This window comes from Protomyctophum parallelum (genome assembly GCF_964188405.1).
Source record: "Protomyctophum parallelum genome assembly, chromosome: 1".
Taxonomy (NCBI): Eukaryota; Metazoa; Chordata; class Actinopteri; order Myctophiformes; family Myctophidae; genus Protomyctophum; species Protomyctophum parallelum.
The window spans coordinates 9,611,755-9,638,539 of NC_139697.1; the positions used below are offsets into that span (position 1 = coordinate 9,611,755).

At 44.6% G+C, this 26,785-nt stretch overlaps 2 protein-coding genes across 3 annotated transcripts in view; one reads left to right on the forward strand and one right to left on the reverse strand.

The window, feature by feature from the left end:
* Positions 1-828: 828 nt before the first annotated feature.
* Positions 829-7,836, forward strand: cyp51 (cytochrome P450, family 51). 2 transcript variants are annotated; one of them, XM_083767851.1, is made up of 10 exons: positions 829-1,250; positions 1,364-1,462; positions 1,738-1,914; positions 2,022-2,148; positions 2,682-2,856; positions 3,268-3,387; positions 3,973-4,168; positions 4,983-5,078; positions 5,925-6,093; positions 6,342-7,836. In XM_083767851.1, exons 1-10 carry the CDS (start codon positions 1,086-1,088, stop codon positions 6,518-6,520), a joined length of 1,503 nt encoding a protein of 500 aa, XP_083623977.1. In that variant the 5' UTR covers positions 829-1,085; the 3' UTR covers positions 6,521-7,836. The 2 variants fall into 2 exon arrangements, with proteins under 2 accessions (XP_083623977.1, XP_083623978.1); XM_083767852.1 differs by having other exon boundaries at positions 829-1,247.
* Positions 7,836-26,785, reverse strand: part of akap9 (A kinase (PRKA) anchor protein 9) — an 88,597-nt gene continuing 69,647 nt past the window's right edge. Inside the window, exons 31-55 of the mRNA XM_083767872.1 lie at positions 26,679-26,765; positions 25,142-26,182; positions 24,485-24,622; positions 24,339-24,383; positions 24,077-24,217; positions 23,818-23,862; positions 22,755-23,471; positions 22,423-22,480; positions 21,911-22,032; positions 21,450-21,635; positions 20,230-20,397; positions 19,803-19,912; positions 19,286-19,471; positions 18,771-18,921; positions 18,135-18,485; positions 16,055-16,348; positions 14,630-14,934; positions 14,072-14,174; positions 13,423-13,617; positions 12,788-12,988; positions 12,184-12,416; positions 10,281-10,375; positions 9,868-10,018; positions 9,218-9,348; positions 7,836-8,387 (exon numbers count right to left, since the gene is read on the reverse strand). Coding sequence (XP_083623998.1) covers positions 8,344-8,387; positions 9,218-9,348; positions 9,868-10,018; positions 10,281-10,375; positions 12,184-12,416; positions 12,788-12,988; positions 13,423-13,617; positions 14,072-14,174; positions 14,630-14,934; positions 16,055-16,348; positions 18,135-18,485; positions 18,771-18,921; positions 19,286-19,471; positions 19,803-19,912; positions 20,230-20,397; positions 21,450-21,635; positions 21,911-22,032; positions 22,423-22,480; positions 22,755-23,471; positions 23,818-23,862; positions 24,077-24,217; positions 24,339-24,383; positions 24,485-24,622; positions 25,142-26,182; positions 26,679-26,765 — 5,298 coding nt within the window. The 3' untranslated portion in view covers positions 7,836-8,343. The remainder of the gene's footprint in view (positions 8,388-9,217; positions 9,349-9,867; positions 10,019-10,280; positions 10,376-12,183; positions 12,417-12,787; positions 12,989-13,422; positions 13,618-14,071; positions 14,175-14,629; positions 14,935-16,054; positions 16,349-18,134; positions 18,486-18,770; positions 18,922-19,285; positions 19,472-19,802; positions 19,913-20,229; positions 20,398-21,449; positions 21,636-21,910; positions 22,033-22,422; positions 22,481-22,754; positions 23,472-23,817; positions 23,863-24,076; positions 24,218-24,338; positions 24,384-24,484; positions 24,623-25,141; positions 26,183-26,678; positions 26,766-26,785) is intronic.

The following is a 26,785-nucleotide window of genomic DNA, read 5'->3' on the forward strand; positions in this document are numbered from 1 at the left end:
CGGGCCTTAATTTTCGGGCCAGTTGAGTTGAGGCCCGTCTAGAGTTTAAATGGACAGGTATCAGTCAAAAGGGAGACATCGAAGAGGAAGGAAGAATGGGGAAGGATCAATATGTCAGGTTCTGACATATATCCATATACTAATATTGATGACATCAGGGATCTCCATAATTTAATTGCGACAGTAGGTCGCATTTACTATGATATGATCCCTGATTTACTATCATCCCTGATGATGTCATAGTGATCGGTGATGTCACGAGACCTCGAGGTTTAAAAAAAAAGAAGAAAGACCTTTGGTCGCAAAAAATGTACAATCAAAATGTAGGCTCAAAATAAAATTTGAAACGACAAACCGAAATCACATGATATATAAACATGATATTAATTAATATGCAACCCGGTAGGAATTTGGTGTAAATCCCTGAATCCTCATTACAAAAATCTAATCTGATTACTATGATTTTTCGGAATTTAAAAGATTGTTTTTTTCCCCATGCCAATTGAAACAAATATGCTCTAATGCAAACCCCTGCAGTAGCCTACATAAAAGTCCATAAATGCATAGCTAGTAGCTACAGGGGCCCTAGTGCCCTAGGTCTGTCTGATCTAATACGGCCCGCCGCATCCGCATCCCATCCAATGCATCCATCCAGCCCATGGGGCATGACAAGGAGTGACATCATATAGCCAGACATGGGTTCAGGTAGCGGCGGCCAATCATACTGTAGAACGGCACAAGCTATTTGATGGACACGAAGACGGCAGCCAATAGAAAGCCTCACATGGTCAGGCGGGGGCAGGACTCGTATTGACAGGTATAGCCTACACACAGGCTGGAGGAAATATTACCAACGACTTCTTCATTGTTATTTTAACAGTACTTTTGTTTTGCATGCTAGTGTAACTTATTGTGCTGCTGTGGCATGCAATGATAATCTCTCTGAAGAACTGAAGTTATTCCAAGGTCTCTGCTCTGGGAGAAGTAGGGAGCATCGTCTATGAGGAAAAACAACGGATTCATCTTATTTCTTTAACATTATTATTTTAGCTTGTCGGTATTGTTGTTGTTCAAACCGAGTTCCAATGGCGATGCCTTTATATCAGATCAGCAGCAAGCTGCTTGAAGACACCGTCGGGAAAGTGAGCGACAATTTGACATCAGTGGTCCTGGCAGCCTCTGTGATTACACTGACTATAGGATATGTATCTAAACTGTTACTGAAACAGACGTCTTTGGACAATAATGTGGTAAGTTAATACAACATACAGAATACAGGATAATTATACAGTATTAGGCTGTAGGCTAGACAAAATATAAATGTTTATATAACGAACCAGTGAGATTTTATTTTATTCTATAGAAACCACCACCATACATCCCCTCTTGGATTCCATTCCTGGGACATGCCATTGCATTTGGGAAAAGCCCCATTGAATTTCTTGAAGACGCATATGATAAAGTAAGTGATGTAAATGAGTAAAGTTTAGGCTATTAAGTCTTGAGTGCATTCAAACTTCAACGGCATGCATAACTGAACCTATTATTGGGGACTGGGGAGGAAATTGTAAAGTAGCATAATACCTAATAGTCTTTAATACCCCCACCTTCATAATTAAAGCTTTTTAAGATGCAGTAGGCCTAAAATTCTCTATATAGTAGTCCCCCCCCCCCCCCCCCCCCTCTATTTACTTTTTTGAGGATATTAAACCTGATTTCTTTGTGGTCTATTCACAGTATGGGCCTGTATTTAGTTTTACAATGGTGGGCAGCACTTTCACCTACCTGGTGGGCAGTGACGCAGCTGCACTGATGTTCAACAGCAAGAATGAAGACCTCAATGCTGAAGACGTCTACTCTAAACTGACCACTCCGGTCTTTGGCAAGGGGGTTGCCTACGATGTACCAAACCCTGTAAGTCAAATATACTGTAGCTGGTAAAATCACAGTAAGTTCAAGTTGAATAACTAACTTAGGAGAAACAGATATGATCCTCATCTGCTACATTATACTTTTGGTAGATATTTCTGGAACAGAAGAAGATGCTGAAAACGGGGCTGAACATCGCTCATTTCAAAGAACATGTCAAGATCATCGAGGATGAGACCATCGAGTACTTTGAAAGATGGGGAGACAGTGGAGAGAAAAGTAAGGTCATTTCTGATCTAACAATCACTTCAATATAATACAATATTTCTTTACGGCAACGGCACCTCCCGGGCCATTGCACACTTTGATTTGTGTCATTGTAAAGCACTTTGGAACCAGAAGCCTAATCTATACTTTCTTGTAGAACCGTGTCAGTTACCTTCGACGAACACCATATCATATGGTGACGATAATAGAAAATCACAGAATTAGGGCTGCAACAGTTGATCAAACTAATCGATTTCATCAATTGATAATTTAATAAAATAATTGATTTATAATCAATCAATCCCTATTTTAGTCATGTCATTATAGAAGAAACGTTTTAAAGAAATGTAAAAAAAATAGCCGATCTAAAATGTGACGTGTTGTGAGTGGCTATTTTCCCTAATTCTGCTTAACATTGTTGTACAACAAAGCATAAAAGCATGATTCAAAGGTTAATCGATTTGATACAGTACATAAAAACGTATTAGATTAATTAAAACTTTGTTTCTTACTTAGCCTGCCCCTATGTGTCTCCTTTTCATCAGATCTGTTTGAGTCCTTGGCTGAGCTGATCATCTTGACAGCCAGCGCGTGTCTCCATGGGCAAGAGATCCGCAGCATGCTGACTGAGCATGTGGCCCAGCTCTACGCTGACCTGGATGGAGGCTTCAGTCATGAGGCCTGGCTTCTGCCTGGCTGGCTGCCCCTGCCCAGCTTCAGGTAGGACAGTGCTTCACAAACCTTTTAATGCATTTAGTCCATGCCACGGACTCCCAGACCAATAAGGGTTGACCTGGATCCTAAGACTATCGGTCATTTACCTGGGCACCCCCTGGAACCCCTTCAAGGGGACCCCTGGGGGCTGGGGGTCCCCAGACCCCACTTTGAGAACCACTGAGGTAGGGCAAGGGCAAGTGACAGAGGTTCATTCACTCTTCCCTCACACACAGGACAAAGTCTACAAAGACATATTTATAACATTAGACTAATAAAACACTACTGAAATATTTGAATTCAGAAAAGCATAATTTCCATTGTCTTTGAGAGAACAACAGTCTGTTTTCAACAAAAACAAAAAACATTTCTAAGGCTTGGACAAAATGATATAAATGCACTTGTTTCTCTTGACAGGCGGAGGGACCGAGCTCACGTAGAGATCAAGAATATTTTCTTCAAGGTCATTCAGAAACGCAGGAAGTCCAATGAGAAAGTGGATGACATCCTGCAAACTCTTATTGATGCCACCTACAAGTAAGAGGACATGAATAATTTAGTACACATGGATCATATAGTCTTGAAATACATCAGTATGACTGCAGTATAACTGTTAACATAACAAAATTGTAGCAGTTTATTTTATAATGTCTCGACACTGACAGCATACATACAGTAATTAACCATTAATAGCTGACATGGCTAACAGAATGGAAAGAAATGGCATACATCTGTGTTTGGATTTGGTTCACTAACGGGATCCGATGGCAATTCCGACGGAGCATTAGTCCGACATGCGGGAACAACGGTCGGACTAGCATGCGCTGCTCCCGTGCTTGCGGTTATGGTTAGGTTATGGTTTGAGGTAGGTTGTCTGTCTAATGACTGTCGGACCAATAATAGTGTCGGAACTAAAGGCTTTACCCCACTGTAACACATCTCATAAAAGGGCCTTTGAGTGTGTATTTGTACTGCTTATTGAAATGATTTGCCACAAAGGATGTTTTAATCTCAGAGCTATTTGAACTGTAAACACGCAACACTATTGCGTTGCGTGTTTACAGTTCAAATAGCTTTTAGGGAATGATGTTTGAAGCATCACCATTTATTTTCTATTTTCAGGACTGGAAAACCCCTGAACGACGATGAGATAGCAGGGATGCTGATAGGTCTCCTCCTGGCAGGTCAACACACTTCGTCCACCACCAGCTCCTGGCTGGGCTTCTACCTGGCCAAGAACAAGGAGATCCAGAACCGCTGTTACGCTGAGCAGAAGACCGCCTGCGGAGAGGACCTGCCTGCTCTGGAGTTGGACCAGGTACTGTATGCTTATGTCAAGAATCAAGTCTACTGCTCACAAAGCCCCCTCTTTGTATTTGGCACCTACATTACATACTATAGAAAGAAACGACACAGTAGCAGCCTTCTCTTAAGAATTCTGTTTCACACACACAGTGTATAGAATATGGCACAAATGCTCTTCCATGAAATAGACAGTCCATGTGGAAACCAGGTGAGTTCAGATTCACTTCAGTTATGAACGGGAGAATTAGGGGACAGTCACTCTTCACTTCATGCAGCGTCAGAAACGTCACCTTCCCCGTTCACTTCTATTCTATGGGAGCAAAGGGTTGGAGCTTCTTCTTAACGGCATTGATCCGTGTGAAGATAAACATGTTACTGAAGCTTTGAGTTCAACAAGAAGCTTCATCGCTGACCCCACTTGGCATGTAATTTCAGTCTTAATCTTTCAGTGAGCCAGCCAGTCAGCCACTCCAACATCAGTCAAAGTCAAACAAACCACACACTAGAAAACCGGCACCAAGTTGACAAGACAACAGGGGACGTTAACTCGTCTGACACGTCCGCAATGCGTTGCCTACAATGTTTCCTTATCAGTCATTAAAAGACACTAATGTTTGACCTACATTCCATTATGCCCGACAATGTGTGATTGTTTAGCGATATCAACATTTTGTGGATAAATATCTCTTTGCCACACTACATTATATCGTTTGAGCAGTCCTTCTTTCTCGACATGACTCATGACTCATGACTGTGTGGTATATTGGAAGGTAGTGCAAAGTACTTGCTTACGTATTCCTAACAATGTTCATTGTTGTCCTCCTCAGCTGAAGGACCTCACCTTGCTGGACCACTGTTTAAAGGAGACCTTGCGGTTGCGACCACCCATCATGACCATGATGAGGATGGCCCGCTCAACTCAGGTAAGAACATCCATGTAGTGAGGCTGAATCCTCGTTCTGTTTTAATACTAATACTTTCCACAAAGGTGAGATAATGTACTGATTTCATTGCATGTCAGCCTATTATATTGTTTATATTATAAATTGTAGGATATAACATAAAAACATTAGCTTTAACTATACACTTTCCCTTATGTCTTCTTGCTTGCATATGAAAACATTAAATAGCTACCGGTATACGTACACTCCCTAAATTCTTCTCACTTGCTCTTGTTTGCTCGCTGTCTTCTTCTCTCACAGACTGGTGGGTGCGGTTAAAAGTGTTTGTATTGTGTATGTGTGTGAGTGAGTTTAGGGGCTGCTGTTAACCATTGTTCTACTTCCTCTACTTTAGTAATACCCACAGCAGGTCACTACGATGGAATCAGATTACATGCATTGTGCCTCCTTTTGTTTGGCCATGAGATATGAATAACTGAATTTAGTGAACGAATGAAAAGAATACACATAGTATCAAACAAGTCATTATTTGTCTGATTCATTTTTCATTAATAACGTGATAAAATTATTCCTTGCCGTTTTGGTTTATGGTGTAGAACAGTGGGACCCTCAGGGTTCTCTTAAAAGTCTGCAACTCTCAGAGTCATGGAAGTCCTTGAAATTCAAATATTTGCGAACCATTGATGTACAGTAGAAGCATATTTTCTTAACACCACAGCTTCTTAGGCCATTAAAAGTATACTGTACGTTGGCATAATGATGATGGTATCACTTGTATGTAAAAGATACGTAACAGAATACGGAAAAACATAACACGATCATGTGCCGCTTTAAATAACCATGTCTTTCTTACGCCGTTTTCCCCAGACGGCGTCAGGTTACACCATCCCAGCGGGCCACCAGGTCTGTGTGTCTCCCACGGTCAACCACCGCCTGCACGATACCTGGGATGAGAGGATGGAGTTCAACCCCGACCGCTACCTCAATGACAACTATGCTGCCGGGGAGAAGTTTGCCTACGTGCCTTTTGGTGCTGGTGAGATGAATTAGTTTACTTACTTACCACTAAAATAAAACAGACCTGAGTTACAACTGGTGTATTCGCTTTTCACCACATTTTCACCTTTATGCCCACAATAGAGAAACTAGGCTAATTGGGTTTGTGAGACCAGTTGCAGCACTCTAGAAACAAAAACACTAAGATATTTTGCAGGCAGATAAATCAATTCTGTACTTTAAAACATATATGATACAAACAATTCTTTCTGATCCTCCACCTTTCAGGCCGACACCGCTGCATCGGGGAGAACTTTGCCTACGTCCAAATCAAAACCATCTGGTCAACCATGCTGCGCAAGTATGAATTCGAATTGGTGGATGGCTACTTCCCCACGATCAACTACACAACAATGATACACACCCCAAACAACCCTGTTATCAGATACAAGAGGAGGCAACACTGAGCCGAAGGTGGAGGCAACTGGAGGAGTCGAGGGATAGTGACATGAGGATAGTCTGCTTGTTTTCAAAGAGAGAGAGAGAGAGAGAGCAAACTCTTAATGGGACTTGAACATTCAGATCAGGGGTGTCAAAACTCATATTATGTCGCGGGCCAGATTGGCCAAAATGCAACTTTGTGTGGACCTGATGAGTTTTTGTCTGTGCATGTGGGGCGAACATTCAATAATGGTCCCCAACTCTTCTGTAGTGACAGATTTGAAACCTCACCCATACAGAGCAGTAGCAGTAATCACTGTATCCAACTTTGAAACTCAAGTAAGAGTTTGGTCAAAACAAAATCCATCAATTCAATTTGCAAGATTTGCTCAGTCATGGTAGCTGCAGGCAGCCTTGAAAGTGCTGGAGAAACATGCACAATTGCTTCCCAACATCTGTAGTACTGTACAAGTAATATGCATGCTCAGGTGGGAAAATTCTGGTTCTTTGTACCAATGAGTACTTGCCCAATTCAAGCACTGCCAATAAAAACAATGTTGATCATGAATAGTCCAAGTGTAGCTTAATAGAAACAGTTTGAGCACAGCCCCTCTGCGCAACCAGTGGATTTGAGTGTGTTTACACACACCGGGTTGTTAGCTGCTGCCTCCATTGATTTCAATGCTCAATGGCAGATTCGACAGCATGGCAGTGGCAAGCGGGAGAGCACTGCTGCAACAGATAAATAAATAAATTTCCCCTTCACAATCTCACTGGCCAGCGTGGCCAGCTTCTAGGGCCAGTAGTTTGACACCCCAGATCTAGATGATTGTGCTGTATCCTGTCTAGAAAGATGTGAAACGTTTGTGGCATTTTTGGGTTAATTATGTTCATGATTCAATACAAGGCCTAAAATGTCCACACACTAGATAAATACTGGAGGTGGATAGACTGCTAATGAGAGTACATTATGTCACTGATATTGATATTCACAATGTGAATCCTTTTCAGAAATGTAGAGAGTAGTTTTGACCCGATTCAGTGCCTTGCTGGAGGAGAAACCCCTCTGGTGATTGAATCAAGGCCCTGGCCCTTATACTGCATCAATTGTTTTTGTTGTTGGGGTGGGTTGTTTGTTTGCTTTAGTCATTGAGCTCCATAATTAATTAATACCATTGCAAGGTCAATGTCACAACCATTCATTTGTGTCTTAACGATATACTTTCCTTCATTAATTAAGTTGATTTGATTTTGACAAAACTGATTTCACTGTGTGTGGACTGGAGTAAGTTGAATAAAAATATGTGTTGCTTAAACCTGAGGGAAATAAAATACATATACTTTCAAATATTATAGTCATCTTTATTTCAGTTTTTGACAAAATACCCAGAAAATTCAAAGAGGCTACCCGTTACAAAAATACGTTCTCTACAAATGTCCTCTGTAGTCTGTCTGAGAAACCGGGCTAAACAAAACACAGTGTAGTGTATAATATCCAGTAGCAGCCTCTTTAACAATGAAGCCAAACATTCTCTACATAAAGTTCCACCCATACAACACATACACAGTATAAATTAATTAAGGGTTTTTTAAATTAGCATTTGACAAATATATACGATTGCAGTTCATCCACAACAAAGAGGCAGATCAAATTACAAACATAGCTGTTTTCGAGTGCTGGCGACAAAAGCCTGATTATGAGATGTCATTAAAACAAAAAAAGGAAGGGGGGATTTGGTCCACATGGAATATATTGTCCACACCATAATGATACAAAACAGCAGAGCGCTCAGCACAAGAAAAGGCAACTGAGTTTCTTCAAGCCAGTTCCAAAGTAACGTAGAAATGTCTATCTTCTCAAGCCAAAGTGCAATTGAGTAAATGAGGAAGACCCTGTGGAGAAACAGAGAATGCAAATGATGACAAACCTATGAGTATCTCCTCCATTAAAGACAGGGAAACTCAAATTCAAATAATATGTGAAAACAGTACATATGCAATTGCATAAACAATACGTTAATACAGTACATCTTCAGTCTGTTCTAAATCTGTCCCGTCCCATTTTCACATACTCATGTTCTGATGTCAGGAGTGGAAGAAGGTCTGCCCTATAAACAAATACAAGAAAACCTTTTTGATTTTTTTCTTTTTCTTTGAGAGAGGTTTGGAAAATTGGATACAACAGACAGCAGGCGAATAAACATTCTGGCAGGCTGGGATTTTTTGAACAGGGCACATGAAGAGCCTAACTGAAGAATGCATTTTATACCCAAGGTGGTATGTTGCTTAAGCATTCGTATCAGGTTCAAAACATTTATCATCAATATACATTAAATTTCTCAGTTAGCAGTAGAAAAGCTTTCAGAGCATTGCAAACAGAAATATCTTTGAATGGCATATATTTAGAGGCTATTCTTGTACCCAGTTGCTACCACCTTCCTCCATTCATGACCCTTCAATTCCATTCTGCTACCTGTACAGCCACCTTCTCAGAACCTTTGCTTTTAAGTAATTCCCATATGATTATATAAGAAAAAAGAACTGAAATTGTTGTCTAGATATGACCTACTATGTACAGTAAACATTTTTGTTGCACTACCTTTAACCCGTACATCAGTCCTATATGTCAAAACACATTTTTAAAAAGGACGCGTTGTGTCTATTAAACAGAGTGTTTTCAAGCGGATAATTCTGTACACACCAACAACGTCACACACACTTACCTGACGTGACACTCCCCAGCCTCCTCTGCAGGGCCTCTAGTCTGGAGATGTAGTCGGTCAGTGCACGGTCAGGGTCGTAGTTCTGCAGGTGGGAGCAGCTCAGGGCACCAGCGTCCACAGCCAAGTGATATCTGTTCAACAACAGCAACAAATGACACCTTGAAGAACGATTCATACTTCGTTGCACGACGTGCGGCATGTCGGAAATAGCCGACCGACAAACTCACAACGCGATGCGTTGTGAGCTTGAAGGTCTATTTTCCCCACGTTGTGAAATGAAACATTAATCGAGCACTAAAAACAGGTTACTGTATATTAACTCAGTCTGCCCTTTGATTTTCTTATTGGAAATTTGGTTGCATCTCTATTTTCTACTTAAAACTCCCAAAAACCTCTATTCACTGTGTGCGGTTTATTAAAACTATTTAAATAAATGAAACACTTAAGAAAACTACTGTAACAGGTGAATCACAATTCAAGAATGTGCTGTGCATCTCTTCTGAGCTACATGTCCAGGGCAGGCATTATTATAGTATGAATGCTATAGTATAGTATAAAGCCGTACAGGGTCCAGTTTGGTTCCATTTACATACTCTCTGAGTCAAAGTAACACTCAGTGATTTTTTTGACAATGTAGTGAGTAGCCGTACCTGTGCTGTGAGGACACAGCAGATCTGGGTGACTCTCGCCCACTACGTCCCCTGCTGCTGCTGCTACAGCCTCCCCCTCCTCCACCTCTGTCCCGATAAACATCCACACTCCCTGGGTGGAGATGATAGGGCGACTCCCTCGACTCCGTGCCTGGGAACCACCAAGAAATTAATTGATCAGCCTTTGTTTAATAACTGCAAGTAGTATTCTGGGCATGTCATAACAGGGAACATTCAACAAACATAGACGAATGTTCGGGGGAAAATAGCAGATGAACAAGCTCAGATCTGCAAGAATCGCAGATGAGAGTTGGTGTGGAAGGAAAAAAAACGGATGGGACCAAAGTACATACGTTTCATGTGACAGTCTCTTACTGTACTGTCTGGATGACTTGAGCTTTCCTAAAATGTACCTATTGTCTGTCCGAGTCCATTCTTTTTGATGCTGGGGGAGGTATAGGAGCCCGTCCCTGTTGCTTTGTGCCATCGCTTAACCAGAAAACGCATTCTGAAAGGCAAGGTCAATGTAATTTGTAAAGCACACTTCATACACAAAGGCTTTTAAAAAGTAAGTACAGAACAAAATTAAATGATAAATAAAAATCCAGATCTAAAAAGTTTTATTAAAGGCAATGGAGAACATAAAAGGTTTTAGCCTGGATTTAAAAGTAGTCAAGAATCATGGCATGTCTCAGATCTTCTGGATGTTTTTCCAACTGCAGTATGTACAGAACAATAACTACTGTAAATGCTGCCTCACCATGTCTAGTTTTAAGTTTCCAGATGACCTGAGATGACCAGAGACTAAAATCATTTGTTTTTATGGAGATGATAATAATGACAATAAGATGATTAGAAATACTACAAAACTGGCTTTGTCTAAGAATACATCTACAATGTCCATTACTGTGCTTTTATCTCCACCTAAAGTATAAAGATATGCACAGCGAGCATAGGGACCATACTTGCCCCTGTATTCCCTACCTGCAGACCCCATAGAGTAGACCATGTGTTCCCTACCTGCAGACCCCATAGAGTAGACCATGTGTTGCCTACCTGCAGACCCCATAGAGTAGACCATGTGTTGCCTACCTGCAGACCCCATAGAGTAGACCATGTGTTGCCTACCTGCAGACCCCATAGAGTAGACCATGTGTTGCCTACCTGCAGACCCCATAGAGTAGACCATGTATTCCCTACCTGCAGACCCCATAGAGTAGACCATGTATTCCCTACCTGCAGACCCCATAGAGTAGACCATGTGTTGCCTACCTGCAGACCCCATAGAGTAGACCATGTGTTGCCTACCTGCAGACCCCATAGAGTAGACCATGTGTTGCCTACCTGGAGACCCCATAGAGTAGACCATGTGTTGCCTACCTGCAGACCCCATAGAGTAGACCATGTGTTCCCTACCTGGAGACCCCATAGAGTAGACCATGTGTTGCCTACCTGCAGACCCCATAGAGTAGACCATGTGTTGCCTACCTGCAGACCCCATAGAGTAGATCATGTATTCCCTACCTGCAGACCCCATAGAGTAGACCATGTGTTGCCTACCTGGAGACCCCATAGAGTAGACCATGTGTTGCCTACCTGCAGACCCCATAGAGTAGACCATGTGTTGCCTACCTGGAGACCCCATAGAGTAGACCATGTGTTGCCTACCTGCAGACCCCATAGAGTAGACCATGTGTTGCCTACCTGCAGACCCCATAGAGTAGACCATGTGTTGCCTACCTGCAGACCCCATAGAGTAGACCATGTGTTCCCTACCTGCAGACCCCATAGAGTAGACCATGTGTTGCCTACCTGCAGACCCCATAGAGTAGACCATGTGTTCCCTACCTGGAGACCCCATAGAGTAGACCATGTGTTGCCTACCTGCAGACCCCATAAAGTAGACCATGTGTTGCCTACCTGCAGACCCCATAGAGTAGACCATGTGTTCCCTACCTGCAGACCCCATAGAGTAGACCATGTGTTGCCTACCTGCAGACCCCATAGAGTAGACCATGTGTTGCCTACCTGCAGAACCCATAGAGTAGACCATGTGTTGCCTACCTGCAGACCCCATAGAGTAGACCATGTGTTGCCTACCTGCAGAACCCATAGAGTAGACCATGTATTCCCTACCTGCAGACCCCATAGAGTAGACCATGTGTTGCCTACCTGCAGACCCCATAGAGTAGACCATGTGTTGCCTACCTGGAGACCCCATAGAGTAGACCATGTGTTTCCTACCTGCAGACCCCATAGAGTAGACCATGTGTTGCCTACCTGCAGACCCCATAGAGTAGACCATGTGTTGCCTACCTGGAGAGGGCGATGGAGACTCGGACGGCGGATCGGAAGCGCGTAAGGCCCCGGCGGCGCTGACTGAGGGATTCCAGGCTGGAGGAGGACGGCCGGCCGCCCATCCGGGAGATCAGTGACAGCGTGGCTTCCTCACACTCCTGGAAGCCTCCCAGCAGCAATAGCAGATACTTCTTCTGGTAGATCAGTGCCTTGCGGAAGCTCTCCGACCGCAGATATTTCCCATACATCCTCTGGAGACAGGAGAAGAAGAGGAGGGAATGAAAATGCATTTTGTTACTATTTTTTTACACAGACAGTGACATATTGCAAGCAAGCAAGTAAGCGGTCTTTGCATTATGTTGCTTTATTTACTACCTTAACTGGTGAGGAGGTGCTGTTGTTAACTGTCACTAAAGCAGTATTGGGCACTGTCAGTTATGCATATTCAACCAGAAACCCTTCAAAGTTGGACACATACGGGTCAATTCATTTAACTAGCGGTGAAATTAAATACACTAAATATATTGCCGTGTTGTATGTCATATCCAAACACTGAACAGAGGTGTTCCTTGTTAATTACTCAGCAACTGCAGTCAATGTGTGAGGTTATGATGAAGCTAACCTTCAGAGCTGCGTTGTCAGCCTCAGGTCCAGTCATGTCTCTCAAGGCTTCAGTCCTGATCTCTCCCTTGAGGCGAGTCACTTGGGCCTGGGTCATTTGCAGAGACTTCTCCAGGCGCTCCCTCTCCCGGGACCATGACTCCCGCTCCTGGGAGAGCAGGTTGCCTGAAGGGTCTTTGGTTGTCCCTCTCCTGCTGCCAGACTACAGGGAGAAATGTGGATACTTAAGTGAGGTCTAATAAGTTCCGTCTATCTGCCACTATAATACAAATAAATAAGGCAGGCCTGAATTGATTTCAGTCTTGAAACGGCAACTTATATCTCACAAATCTAAATCATGCTCACGTAATTATTCTATCTCTCATAATTGTTTTTCTTGTAACTGACAACAGTACCTCACATTCGTTAGTTGATTTCTCCATTGATTGAATGATTTGCTAAAGATAATAATTGGAATTGCAAAATTGGCGAGGCAATTGAGAGGCAACAGTCTGGCAATGCGAGAATAGCTGTCCGTGAGCTGTTAAATGTACATACTGCATACTTCTTTTACTCACTCTGTCCTCAGATTCAGAGACCTGCCTATGTCTAGGTACATTAGTGCTTTATAGCTAAATACATCTGTGATACACTTACGCCGTCTCCTGATCCCAGGCCAGCCTGGCGGTATCGACGGAGCTCCTCCTCCAGGCGGAGTATCTGGTTCCGCAGATCGTTCTTCTCTTCGGTCAGACGGCTGACGAAGCCGGTCAGCTCTGCATTCTGCCTCAGCAGACGTTCCGTCAGGGAGCTGGAGGCGTTGGAGGAAGCTCCCAGCTGGAGGGCTGTGCTCTGAGGAGACGGACAAATACAGAGGATGAGCTGTCGCCACCCAACCTGGATACAATTCAGAACTCAATATAGTTCACCAATTAGAAACAATAAGGATAAACCATAATTAGCAACTGTTTTAGGAAGATGTTTTTCTAAGATAATGATATTTCCATTATCACCATTATTTGGGGAATTATTTGTGTACATTTATTTTCTTTTATTTTCAAAATCTTTTTAATTCAGGTTTTTTAAGAAGAAGCCCAGGGGAAATACGAATGTCATCAAGTCACAGGTCCTTAGAAAAACAAACATCATAATCACATAAGAGTACAGCCTTCGTGGTCAAGTGTAGTCAGTTACATATAAAACATTAGGTCAGACCACTCTTAAGTGTTTGTCAATCAACAGAGAAGGCGGGAGAGTCACAGCGCATAAATGATAACAATTCAAATCCAAACATTTCCATCCTAACCTCAGGGGCAGAGGGAAACTCTGAGGACTGCTGCAGCATAGTGATGACCTCATCGATGTTGGACCGCAACCAAGACAGGTCTTCACTGTTGACCTCTGTTAGACTATATAAACAGTGTACACATAGCAGATATCAGTCAAATATTTCATGCACCTTCTGCAAGCTGTCCTGCATATAATCTTTCAATAATTATGGATTATCAAATGAAAAACAAATGTGTGTTTCCTTGAAACAAAGATGTCAACAATTACACAATACACATATCTCAATGTTTTATCAATCTCGTCATATTATTTCAAAATCTACTCTCCTGCGGCTTGTCCTCAGCCTATGAGAATGCCTGTTACATTACAAAATCACTTTCATGTCAACTCTTTGACTTTCTTCTCACAATTGCTTAAGTCAACTAGATGAATTAGGCAGATAGTCATTTTTTATTTCTTATTTTCTGAAAAACCTTAAAAATAACGTTGGTACAAACAAGGACCAGACTTTGAGAAACAGCGAATTATGTCATATATGAACATGCACACGAAATAAAATAAATCCCATCACTACCTTCCGGTGGTCTGGCTGGCCATAGTGTGGATCTTGGAGGCAACCGTGTGCAGCTTGCCCAGGATCCTGTCGGTAGTGCATGCAGGGCCAGAGGCTGCAGCCCTGGTGGCCTCCAGAAGGCTGACATGTGGTCCTCCAGAGGCTGCGGTTCTGGTGGCCTCCAGAAGGCTGGCATGTGCTCCTCCAGAGGCTGCAGTCCTGGTGGCCTCCAGAAGGCTGGCTGAGGCAGAGTGGAGCGTCGGAGGAGCGTCGCCGCTCTTCTGCTGGAGCACCCAGTCTTTGGTGCGGTCGCTGTGCCTGACAGCCTGTTGTTGTTTAGACAAACACTGCATTATTAAACCATGTTATAACTAGAAAAAGTGCCCTTCTGGGCACAGGTCTCCACCAGGATTTCTTCCTCAGCCTAGTGGGAATATGCGTGCACAGTTTAATCGCAATCGGACGCTGTGTTGAGGAGTTGTGGCGATTTGTACAAAGCGGGCTTCTCCTGAAAACTGTAGGAGCCAATCGTGGCCAATCAGGATGGAATATGAGAAATCAAACAAACCTGCCTTGATCACATGACTATGGAGATCATGTGTACCGATTTGCGTGAAATTTGGATAAAATCTGAAGGAGTAATAATAGAAAATGTGTTTTACATATGTCGGCCTCCTGGTGGCGCTATAAAGAGCAGATGTGAAAAATTCCAGGCAAAGGTTTTTCCTTGGCCTCTAGGGAGTTGGCATACAAAGTTATCCACAGATCCGTGCAGTTAGAGGTAAAAACACTTTTCGGCCAGTTATAGCGCCACCTTGAGGCTGAGTTGAAATTGTTCATGTGGCATTTCGTCCTGGGCCTAGTGGGAATGTGCGTGCACAATTTCAGGGAAATCACGCGATGTGTTCATGATTTGCAGCATTTTGTTTGAAACTGAGCACTCCTGTGAACTTTGGAAGCCAATCTTAACCAATCAGGATGGAGTCTGAGAAATCTGAAAGACCGGTTTTGTTGAATGGCTCTAGAGAGACTGTGTACCAATTTGCGTGATGTTTGGACAAAATCTGTAGGTGTACTGTGCAAAAACTTGTTTTGCACAAAGCGGCCTCCTGGTGGCGCTATAACAGGCCGTTCTGGAAAGTTTGGGGCAGAGGTTCATCGTTGGCATCCAGGGAGTGTGTGCGCAAAATTTGGCATCGACCGGGTTAACGGTGGCCGAGATTAGCTGCTCACGGACACACGGACGGACGGACACACGGACGGACGGACACACGGACGGACACACACACGGACGGACGGACACACGGACGGACGGAGTGCAAAACATACTCTCCCCACATGCCTTCGGCCTGGTGGAGACAATGAAGCATTATTGTTGAACGGTGTTACAGAGTTTAAATGAACACTCAGTCAACGTTGTACGGTTGCACGAGGGTTGACACTCACACTGTAGCCACCATCAAGGTGATCCGCCCCACCTCCGGCTCTCGGCTGTCCCAACTGTGCCACCCGTTCCTCCAGCCTCTCCTTCTCCTCCTCCAGACTCCTTGCCCTATCCCCCTCCCTCTCCAGCTGGGCCTGGGACTCCTCCAGCTGCGCCTCCAGGCCGTGCAGCTGAGATCGGGCCTCCTGCAGCGCCTCCTGGTCCCGTCCCGACCGCTGAGCCGTCAAGCTCAGCTCCTCCTCTCGTCTCGCTGCCTCCAGTTTCTGGGCCTCCACCTCACCCAGGAGATGGACCACCTACAGTAGGGAGAGCATCATCTTTACCTTTTTAATTATACACCCATTATTTTTAATAGATTTATTTTGGGAGAGATGGGGAGTGACATGCAGCCAAGGTCGTCGGGATCGGGTGTACTGGAATTTCAGACAACTTTTTTCTTTTTTTTTAAACAAAAGCTTGATGATTTTAGAAGGTACATTTCATATGAACCGATATGTACAGTAGGCATATAAAACAATATGTTAAGTGAGAAGCCTTACATTCTAATGTGGGTGATTGTATTTCATGTAAATGATCACTTTCCTATACTAATGTAATCAATGTCAATTCAGCCAGTAACTTCAAAAAAGAAAAGAAAAACTAAGGGGAAAACTCCACTAGGTGGCGATATTAGCCAACAGATCATTGAGTAACTAGCCTGCACTTAACAGCAAGGAAGTGTGAATATTGTAACCAAAATGAACAGAGTGAAGCATCAATCTTTTGCTATCTCAAAACCATGTGTATTATTGAAACCCTCTCCAAACAGTTGACCCTGTTGAAGGCCCATGCAGGCCGAAATGTTTATTCATGGGGAATGCATGAAACATAATTGTGAGTTAACGTACCATGATGAGAGCTGGGTTTCCCTAATGCCAGGTATACAATCTTTGTTAAAACAGGTACCAAACAGTGGCGGATACAGAACATGCCTATGACTGCGCCTCGAAAAATCTCACCGCAGTCTGTTTTTTAGATATTATAATGATATTATAATGGCTGGTGGATGACGTCAATATGACAATTGAACAGTTGAGACGAATAACCAATTTATTCTGACCCCTCCCCGAAAAGGCCTTTGTGTCCTGACCACTTATCCATGATTTTTATACATTATGTATCATTAGATTGGACTTATGGTTATTTGTCTCAACTGCTCAATTCTTGCCACTGTCCGATTGTCTTTAATGCTTTGAAAAGTTCAAAGCAATCACTTCAATATAGAAAGTGAAGAAGTTGATTAGATTTGTATTATTTATTAAGGATCCCCATTAGCTGGTGCCATAGCAACCAGCTAGTTGAAACCACCTTTTAAAATCACTTCACGAGTTCACGTTGCTTGAAAGAAAAGTGTGAAGGTCAAACCACTCTCCCACAGCTTTAAGAACAGTGTGCTTCTCTTCAACGTGCCTACTGGACTAGTATGCATTTTGTATTTATGGTAATATTATTGACCACTCATTTTGTATGTCTGTGGCAAACATTTAGTTTGAGGAAAATGCCCATCACAAGCCTGCATGTTGATGACCCCTGCTCCGGACAAGTGACTTTTGTGTCGGGACAAGTGAATGGGAAATGTACTTGTCGTGCCTCAAAAACTCTTAAGTTAAAAGTTAAAACTCTAAAAGAGTATCTCTCTCATTCAGAGAGAGTACTAAAGACTATGTCATCATACAGTACATAGTGGAGGTTGCATTTCCTTTGTTTCCATCATAGGTGTCTTTCACGCCTCTGAGTGTGACTAGTCTTTGTTTGATGATCTCTGACTGGGACCAGAAGGAAAACAACTAGCATAAACACAACAGTTTTTACAAAATTTCATTGCTTATACATCTTTCTTTGAGATTTACAAAAATCCGATCTTGTCTCTCAGATTCCAATCTTTTGAAAATCATGTGATCGGAGCCATTTTCTGATCAGGACAACCCTAGTACCAAGATTTGTTTTCAAAGCAGTAGGCGTAGGTTTGTTAGCACTGGTTCATTCAATTCAACAACATTTCCCCAGGCATATCAGTTATGTTGTGAATGTCAGCTCTCCTACCTGTGTGTGCTTGTCATCCAGCTCCCTCTGTAGCCTTCCCAGAACGGTCCCCTCCTCTTGCACCTCCCGTCCACTCCCATTCTCCTCCAGCCCTGCCTCAGTGGAGACACCACCCTCCGAGGAGACAGCCGTGCGTAGCTCCCTCTCTCTCCCCAGGGCGCTCCTCACCTCCTGAGCCTTGGCCCGCTCCGTCTCTAGCTGCACTTGGAGCTCCTGGAGACGTCGGTGGAGACCCAGACGCTCCTGCTCAGCCTCCTGGGAGAGCCGGGAGCAGGCCTGGCGCTCATGCTCCAGAGCCGAGGTCAGTTGGGCCACACAGCTCTGCTCCTCTCCCAGGGTGAGACGGAGGTCCTTGGGGGGGGGGGAAGAAAGATGAGTTCATGCTTTCAGCATTTACAGGATGACATCAGAACACAGGTTTTTGGAAAGAATACTGGGAAATCGCTAATGTTACTGCCGCCGAATTAGTTACATTTTCGTTGTGGACGAAAATGCTTATGAGAAGAAGCCCAATGCTATTCTCCATAGAGAAAAACGTCTGCGAACCAGGGGATGATGGAGTGACGTCAGGACTTCTGTGCTCTATCCAGAACCTATTTCACAACTCCACACTGACACAGGGAACAGAGTTCTTACCTCCAGTTGTTCTCGCTCGCTGGTCTCCTTCCTGCCAGTTCTGCACCTCTCCTTCTCCGTGGCCCACTGCAGCTCTCTGCTCTTCTTGTGCTCCTCTGACAGCTGGTCGGTGAGCGTGTGCACCTCAGAGGCCTTCTGGGACACCTCCGTCCTGTTGACAACAGGACATTATGCTTACTAGCTGCTGTTCTGACCAAACAAGCATACATGAAGTCCAAATGGAGGATTGCTGAAAGGAGCTTCTTCTAAGAATATAAGTCCTCACAGGAGGATGAGCAAATGTTAGAGATATTGTAAACCATTTGTATGGAATATTCAAATGTTAAACATGAACAACTACTTTGAATGTATGTCTGAACCAAAAGTAAACAGTGCTAAATTAAAGTTGAGATAGTTGATCATATACACATGGCTGCCATTCCATTCTTACACCATACTGAGGGGATGGGAAATGGGGAGTGTGTGTGTGTGTGTGTGAGTGAGAGAGAAGAAAGAGCGAGAGAAATAGTTCTAACCTGAGCATATCCAGCTCTTTGAGGTGTTTGTGTTGAGCCTTTAATGTGGTCTCCAGCTCCAGTTTGGTCTGTGCCAGCTCTCCCTTCAGCTCCTCCGTCAGCAGCACGTCAGCCTCCGCCACGCCTCCGGGACCTCCTCTCCTCCTCTCCTCCTCCTCCACCACGCCTCTGGGACCTCCTCTCCTCCTCTGCTCCTCCTCCTCCACCACGCCTCTGGGACCTCCTCTCCTCCTCTGCTGCTCCTCCACATCAAGCGCTAACACTGCAGGCTGGAGGCCTGGACCACAACAAGTAGGAGATTCATCATTATGGATTCAGGTGCAGTTGACCGATTATTATCCACAACGCGTCGCAATGTGACCTCGTGAGCTTGTATATCTGCCACTTCCACAGAATGTTTGTCTTTTATGACATGCTCAGAATAGGGACAGCGAGTTTCTTATATCGTGATAAGAACAAGTGTAAGAAAACAAATGCAGGAGAATGAGGGTGTGGTTGGAGGGGCATTGTGAACTACAGACCTTGGTGAAGTTGCTCCATTTGAGCGCGGAGCTGACGGACCTCAGAGATGAGACTGGACCTGTCTGCTGTGTGGAGAGAACCCAATGCCTCCCTGTGCTGGACATCCTACAGAAGGAACGCAAACACACAGTCTGTTTATTAGGGGAAATAACATGTCCTAATACCCAAGACCTTCTTTCAAAAAAATTAAAAACTGTTAAAAAATAGCATAAGTTCGCAGCACGGCTGCTATTTTTTAACAGTTCTACTACGTTCTACTGCGTTAAAAAATAAACTTCAGGTTGCTTTTAACAAAATAATAATTTGTACTATTGAACAGCCCTATGCTCTTTAAATGTAGCATAGCAACAACGGGACAAAAGACAGTAAACATTGTCCACATGTCATGATTGTATGTTTTATGTTAGTAGTTAGTTCGTTACCTGTTCAGCCAGCCTCCGCTCCAGCTGGTTGAGGTGAATGATGGCATCACTGGTGTCCAGTAGGTCCAGCTGACTGTAGAGGGCGCTCTTCAACACGCTACGCTCCTTCACAAACACCTGTTGCACGGCAGCCAGGAGGTCCCCACGCCAGTCCACACCGCCTGGGGTCTGGTGAGAGAGAGAGAGAGAGAGCATTTACCATACAAAGGAAGGAATATACTGTAGCACAGTGGGGACATTAATAAACAGAGCAGATCAGCTCTTGATACAAATATTGTGTGCTGTAACATATGTATAAAATATAAATGTAGATTTAGCAGAGACTCATAGCGCATCATAATAAGACAAGATGGAGCTTATAAACGTCTCATTTATGCTCTGTTGCAGTACGGTGTCCCGTGTGGGAAAATCGCTGACCTACAAGCTCAAAACGTGCCACGGACGTACAAGTCTGAAGTGTTCTCCCTATGTGTCTGCATCTGGGTGATGAGGCCTTTCAGGGAGTCTACCTGTGTTTCCCTCTGTGTCTGCATCTGGGTGATGAGGCCTTTCAGGGAGTCTACCTGTGTTTCCCTCTGTGTCTGCATCTGGGTGATGAGGCCTTTCAGGGAGTCTACCTGTGTTTCCCTCTGTGTCTGCATCTGGGTGATGAGGCCTTTCAGGGAGTGTTCTACCTGTGTTTCCCTCTGTGTCTGCATCTGGGTGATGAGGCCTTTCAGGGAGTCTAACTGTGTTTCCCTATGTGTCTGCATCTGGGTGATGAGGCCTTTCAGGGAGTCTACCTGTGCTTCCCTCTGTGTCTGCATCTGGGTGATGAGGCCTTTCAGGGAGTCTACCTGTGCTTCCCTCTGTGTCTGCATCTGGGTGATGAGGCCTTTCAGGGAGTCTACCTGTGTTTCCCTCTGTGTCTGCATCTGGGTGATGAGGCCTTTCAGGGAGTCTACCTGTGTTTCCCTATGTGTCTGCATCTGGGTGATGAGGCCTTTCAGGGAGTGTTCTACCTGTGTTTCCCTGTGTGTCTGCATCTGGGTGATGAGGCCTTTCAGGGAGTGTTCTACCTGTGTTTCCCTCTGTGTCTGCATCTGGGTGATGAGGCCTTTCAGGGAGTCTACCTGTGTTTCCCTCTGTGTCTGCATCTGGGTGATGAGGCCTTTCAGGGAGTCTACCTGTGTTTCCCTATGTGTCTGCATCTGGGTGATGAGGCCTTTCAGGGAGTCTACCTGTGTTTCCCTATGTGTCTGCATCTGGGTGATGAGGCCTTTCAGGGAGTCCACCGTGGCCAGCAGGGCGTCTCTCTCCTTGACCCAACCTGGGCCGTGGTGGAGCTGTCCTGGAGGCTCACCCTCAGGAAGCTCTGATAGAGACAGCACCTGCATGCCCTCCTGGTGAACCTCACGGAGCAGCGTCTGAGTATGAAGCGCACACACGCGCACGCACACGCACACACACACACACGCACACACACACACACACACACACACACACACACACACACACACACACACACACACAATGAAACCTTTACATTCAGTCTCCTGTGAAACATTTTGTACATCATCAAGGACTGATGGATTGAACAATCTCCTGAGAAATATGATGTAAGTATAGACATAGATAGATTATGCCTGCCAAACCCATCATCCTGTATTTGGCTGGATTCTATACCAGGTATCAGTTGTACCTTGATTTTGTCGGGCAGGGGATCGTCTGTCTCTATCCTGGCTCCCTCAGGGGTCGTCCTATACTCATGCTGCAGGTTGGGGAGGTCGTAACCAGTCCTCTGGCTGTAGTCCGAACTGCTGTCTGCAAAGTGACACGAGCACAGAACGGTTTAATGTGCTCTTTGCAATGCTCTTTGGAAGCCGTTTCATTGATTTATTTACACGGGTGCTTCTGCTTTCCATTAGGAGCGATGCAGTGTCACAGCAAGGACATTACTTACAAAGGATTCTTACTCAGGAATGTAGTATTAGTATTAGTGTAGTATTTAACTCAATTTGCATATAGTTTGAACCTTGTATATCCATATTTCAACTTTGTTTTTCATCAATTAAGGCTAATGTTTAAGGAACATAGAACACAACATACTAGGGAGAACGTTTAATTTAGAGTGACTGCAGCACTAATGAAAACAGATCAGTGACATTTGGCATTGATTTAGTATAATTCTCTCGTGATCGTGTCGCAACTTACCACTAGTGTATCCATCTTTAAAGTGCAATGATGTAGGACGGTGCAATGATGCAGGGCCCTGGAAAATATTGAATCACAATTTGAGTCACGGCACAGGGTAAAATAATAATAACATGACTGAGAAAAATAATCATCCATATTATTGATAGCCAATGAAAAGTACAATGATGTTTAACTTGTTTTTGACATGTGGGTCTTATTACCCATTACCCAAGAGTGGTTTACAATCAAGGCTAAGCCCCAAGTTGTTTGTACAATGTGCATCATATTAACTATTATCAACTTTTAAAAGATTTAGAGCTAGAGTGGACCACAGACGCAGCCAGCCTCACCTCACTGGAGCGCAGCTTGTCGATGACAGCCTTGAGGGCTTTGCACTCCTCCTCCAGAGCCAGCGCGTCCCTGCGGAGTGTCTCACTCTCTGAGATATGCCGCGCCTCCATATCCAGGATCTCTGCTGCATGGAGCTCCTGCATCTGGTCAATCTTCTCCTGGAACTCTCCAATCACCTCCTCCACTTGCTCTTTGGCTGCGTCCAACGCAGACACGCTGCCTAGATCGCGGCCGGGCATCTGGAGAGCCTCGGTCTGGGTGGCCGAGTCTGTTACAGCCACACGGTGATGCTGCTGCCGTTGGGAGTCGCTGGCTAGTGGCGGGCTCCGGGCTTTGTCAGCAGACTGGCCTGTGGCAGTAGTAGAGCTCTTCCTGGACAGAGACGGTTTGTCTTTGGCGCTGCCGCCCTTGCCGACCTGTTGCTTTGCTCCTTTCCTTTTGGGCTGGGCGGCGGAGGAAGAAGAAGAGGAGGTTGGAAGCTGAGGTGACGGAGAAGGAGACAGGGAAGCCGATCCCACTGTTCTGGCCAAGGCTGCCCGGACCTCCTGGAGTTCATCTTTCAGCTTGGCGATGGAGAGGTCGCGGACCCGGAGCTCGTCCTGGAGTTTCTCTGCACGTTCCCTGAAGCTGTTCAGCTCTTCTTTGGTGGCTGCTGCCTCGTTTCGGACTTCCTGGAGCTCCTGTAAGAGGGCCCCTTCTTCTACTTCTGAGGTTGCCTGGTAGAGGGAAGGGAGGTAGAGGGGAGAGCAAGAAGGTCAGTGAGGTACAATGAAATATGTGGAGTGTAATGAGAGTTTCTAACATTTCTTTAGAAAGATATCGAGAAATGGTCATGCTTAACTAGGAGCGATCATAGAAAGAGCTTCCATGTGAGAAATCCACCACCATGCATGCACTTTTTTATATATCCTCAAATTCTGCATTTTAAAACCAGGGACTTATCTTGAGTTTATTTTCATGTGTATTAATAACAGAGCTATTAGCCAAGGCCAAAGGTCAGCTTTGAAGTATATCATAGTTGGCACAAACTAAAACAGCTTCACTGCAACAGTCCTTACTTACTCGATAGAGTTCTCCTTTAAGATGAGCAATGGTCAATTCTCTCTCCTTAGAAAGAAAAGAATGACATAGAAATGTAAGTTAGTATCATGATAAGCGAGAAAGGTAGAAGACTCGTCTACATGATGTTAATGTTCCACGTTATATATACTTTTATATTTGTAGCTCATTTAATCAATTTTATATTTATTTGTGTTTAGTTGTTTGCGAAGGTCTTTGTAGAGCTCTTATTATTATTATAGCTACAGAACATTGTCCACACCTGGAGCAGCTCTTGCAGCTTGTCATAGCTCTCCCTGCTGCTGCTCAGCTCCTCCTTGGTGACGGCAGCCTCTTCCTGGACCTCCAGGAGGTGTTGGTGAGCCTCTGACCCCATGGCCTCCTCGCTGTCTCTGGATGCTTCCTAATGTCAAGAGGCTCAAGTATTAGACTACTAGAGTGTTTATAGGTTCATGTCTGTTCCAAAAACTACTGGGCCTAATTTATGGAAATGCTAATAGTGGAGCTAAACATTTTCTTCTCACCCTCTGAATTTGCGCTCTCAATGTATCCATCGTGGTTTCTTTTTCCTAAAATGAAACACAGCCTCAATCAAACCACAAAGATAGCAGTCAAAATGCTTAAAGCCAACTGTAATGTATGCATCAGGCTTAATGATCCCATCACATACCTTCAGCTCTTCCTTTAGCCTACTGCAGCTCTGCTTAAAGTAGTCCAGTTGCTCTTTGGTAACAGCGGCCTCGTCTTTGACCTCCTGCAGCTCTCCGAGAAGCTCCGTCACGGGCATTTGGTCTCCAGCAATGGAGGACTGATGGAAAATCAAGACATTTATCAGAGCTGCATCATGTGTGACAAAATTCTCAGAATGAGAACAAGACTATACAATTTAAAGCCTAACTGAGTCAGGCATAATGACCAATAATACCGATCTGCATTAGTCTGCACAAAATAGGGCAGGACACCGGCGTAGACAATCACACCATGCTATCTTATAGTTTAGTCAAGTCAGAGTCGTCACGATTATATGAAACCTGTTTGGTTTTTAAGACTGGAATCTGAATAAATGTCAACCTGTAGTTTGAGTTGAGGGAAAATGGAAGAGAGCCTGGCTAATCTGCGAAAGTAAATAGTGTAAGTCTTTTCACCGTCGGTTGGATTTTAAAAGTTTTAGGGTGTATTAAAGACATTAAGAAACACTGTTTTAATTTGCCAAAGTTACAATTATTATTTTTCACTAATAAGTCCTAAGTCCTAGGTTGAGAACGGATGTACTGTACATTATTAAACCACTGAGCATTCATCTTTAGGATAAAAGTGTGATTGGTACCTGGACCGACAGTGGAGTTCTCTGGTGTGCACCGGCCTTGGCCTTCATCTGATTGAGTAAGTCCATGAGCACAGCCAGCCTCCTCTCATACTCCAACACATCCTCCTCTGAGCTGGAGAGCAGCTGTTTCTGGAGCTCCTGGTCTTTCTGCATGCCACTGAGGCCCACCTCCAGCTCACGGAGCTTCTCCGTCAGATGGACCACCTTCCCCGTGGGACCTCGACTCGCTCTTCCTAATCCGCCGAAGTCCATCCGGGGAATACCCAGATCACCGAAGTCATAGGTGTGGAATCCCTCCGGTCTCCCAGAGTCCCGGTTCTGCTCTTTGGCTTTGTGCTCCTCCTCATACTGCTGTTCCTGAAGGGCCTCCAGCTGAACCTGGCTGACGAGTGCCGCGGCCACCCTCTCCCTCAGTTTCTCCTCCAGGTCCGACACCTTCTGTTGGAGGAGGTCCGCGTCACTGTGGGCTTGTTCCACGAGAAGGCGGCAGCGGGTGAGCTCGCCGTCCTTCTGACTGACCAGGTCCTCGAGGTCCTGGACACGGTGACCCAGTTGGTCCACCCTGGATGTGGCACTCTGTTCCAGCGCCTGCACCTGGGCCTGCATGACCACCAGGCCAGCCGTTTTCTCCCTGAGAGCCTCTTCGAGGTCACCGTCTGAGCTCTCCAGATTCTCAGTCTCGGCCAACGCTGCGGCGCTCTCCTTCAAGCGCTGGTACGTGTTAAACAGTTTACCGTGCTCCGCTTTCAGGGTATCGAGCTCTTTGGTGGTGAGGTCCATTCTCTGCTTCATCTCGTCGAATTCCTCTTTACCAGGCCGTCCTTCTTCTTTGCCCTCTGCTTCATGGGCTTTGGTGTCCTCCTCTTCCTCCGGCGTCTGCTTCTGCTCGATGTTGGTGAGCTCCTGCTGCAGTTTGTCAATGACGGCGTTCAGCTGGTCCAGCTCCTCCTCGTTGTTTCTCTTCTGACGCTCCTGCTCGCTGCGCATGCACTCCACCTGGGACTCCAGATCTCGTCTCAGCTCGTCGCTCTCACCCATTTCCTAAAGAGTGGGAAGCGGATGTCAGCATAACATGACTGAGGATTTGATAATTGCAATGTTTCTGGATAAACCTCTGCGACCCACCAAGGAATTTGAACCAAATGTCATGTAATTGTAGATACTGTATTCTTAGGCAAACAATTTATAATTTGTTCATGTCGATCATGTTGATTTGTTCATGTCGATTGAACTTTAATTGGATGCAATAATTATTAACCCTTAAATCCGTAGGGTCTCACAGATTTACAAAAAGCATGCTACTGTACAAACGATAACCACACAACAGACACAGTGAATCTACTTACCAAACAACGAACAAATACAAAGTTAAAGAAATCCAACACCAACCAACAGCAACCGAACGGAAAAACAGATTAAATACAAAACAAACAAAACAAAACAAAAATCACAGGATGCTACAGGTCACACACGACGATCCACTGCCTATGCGTATGCAAAAAAACAGACGTAGTTTTGTATACGCATAGTGTGTTACCTTGTTATCGGAAGCTGTTTCCATTTGATGAAGCTTAGTGATCTGTTCATTAAGAAGTGCTATCTCCCTGTCCTTCTCCTCCATCACCTTCAAAAGTCACAGATTAG

What these genes read in the sequence shown, in the direction of transcription:
- cyp51 (XM_083767851.1), top strand. Translation starts at nt 1,086, where the DNA reads ATGGCGATGCCTTTATATCAGATCAGCAGCAAGCTGCTTGAAGACACC. An exon ending in TTGAAGACGCATATGATAAA is followed by an intron (nt 1,463 to 1,737) that starts GTAAGTGATGTA and finishes GTCTATTCACAG; the next exon opens with TATGGGCCTGTATTTAGTTT. An exon ending in CCTACGATGTACCAAACCCT is followed by an intron (nt 1,915 to 2,021) that starts GTAAGTCAAATA and finishes TACTTTTGGTAG; the next exon opens with ATATTTCTGGAACAGAAGAA.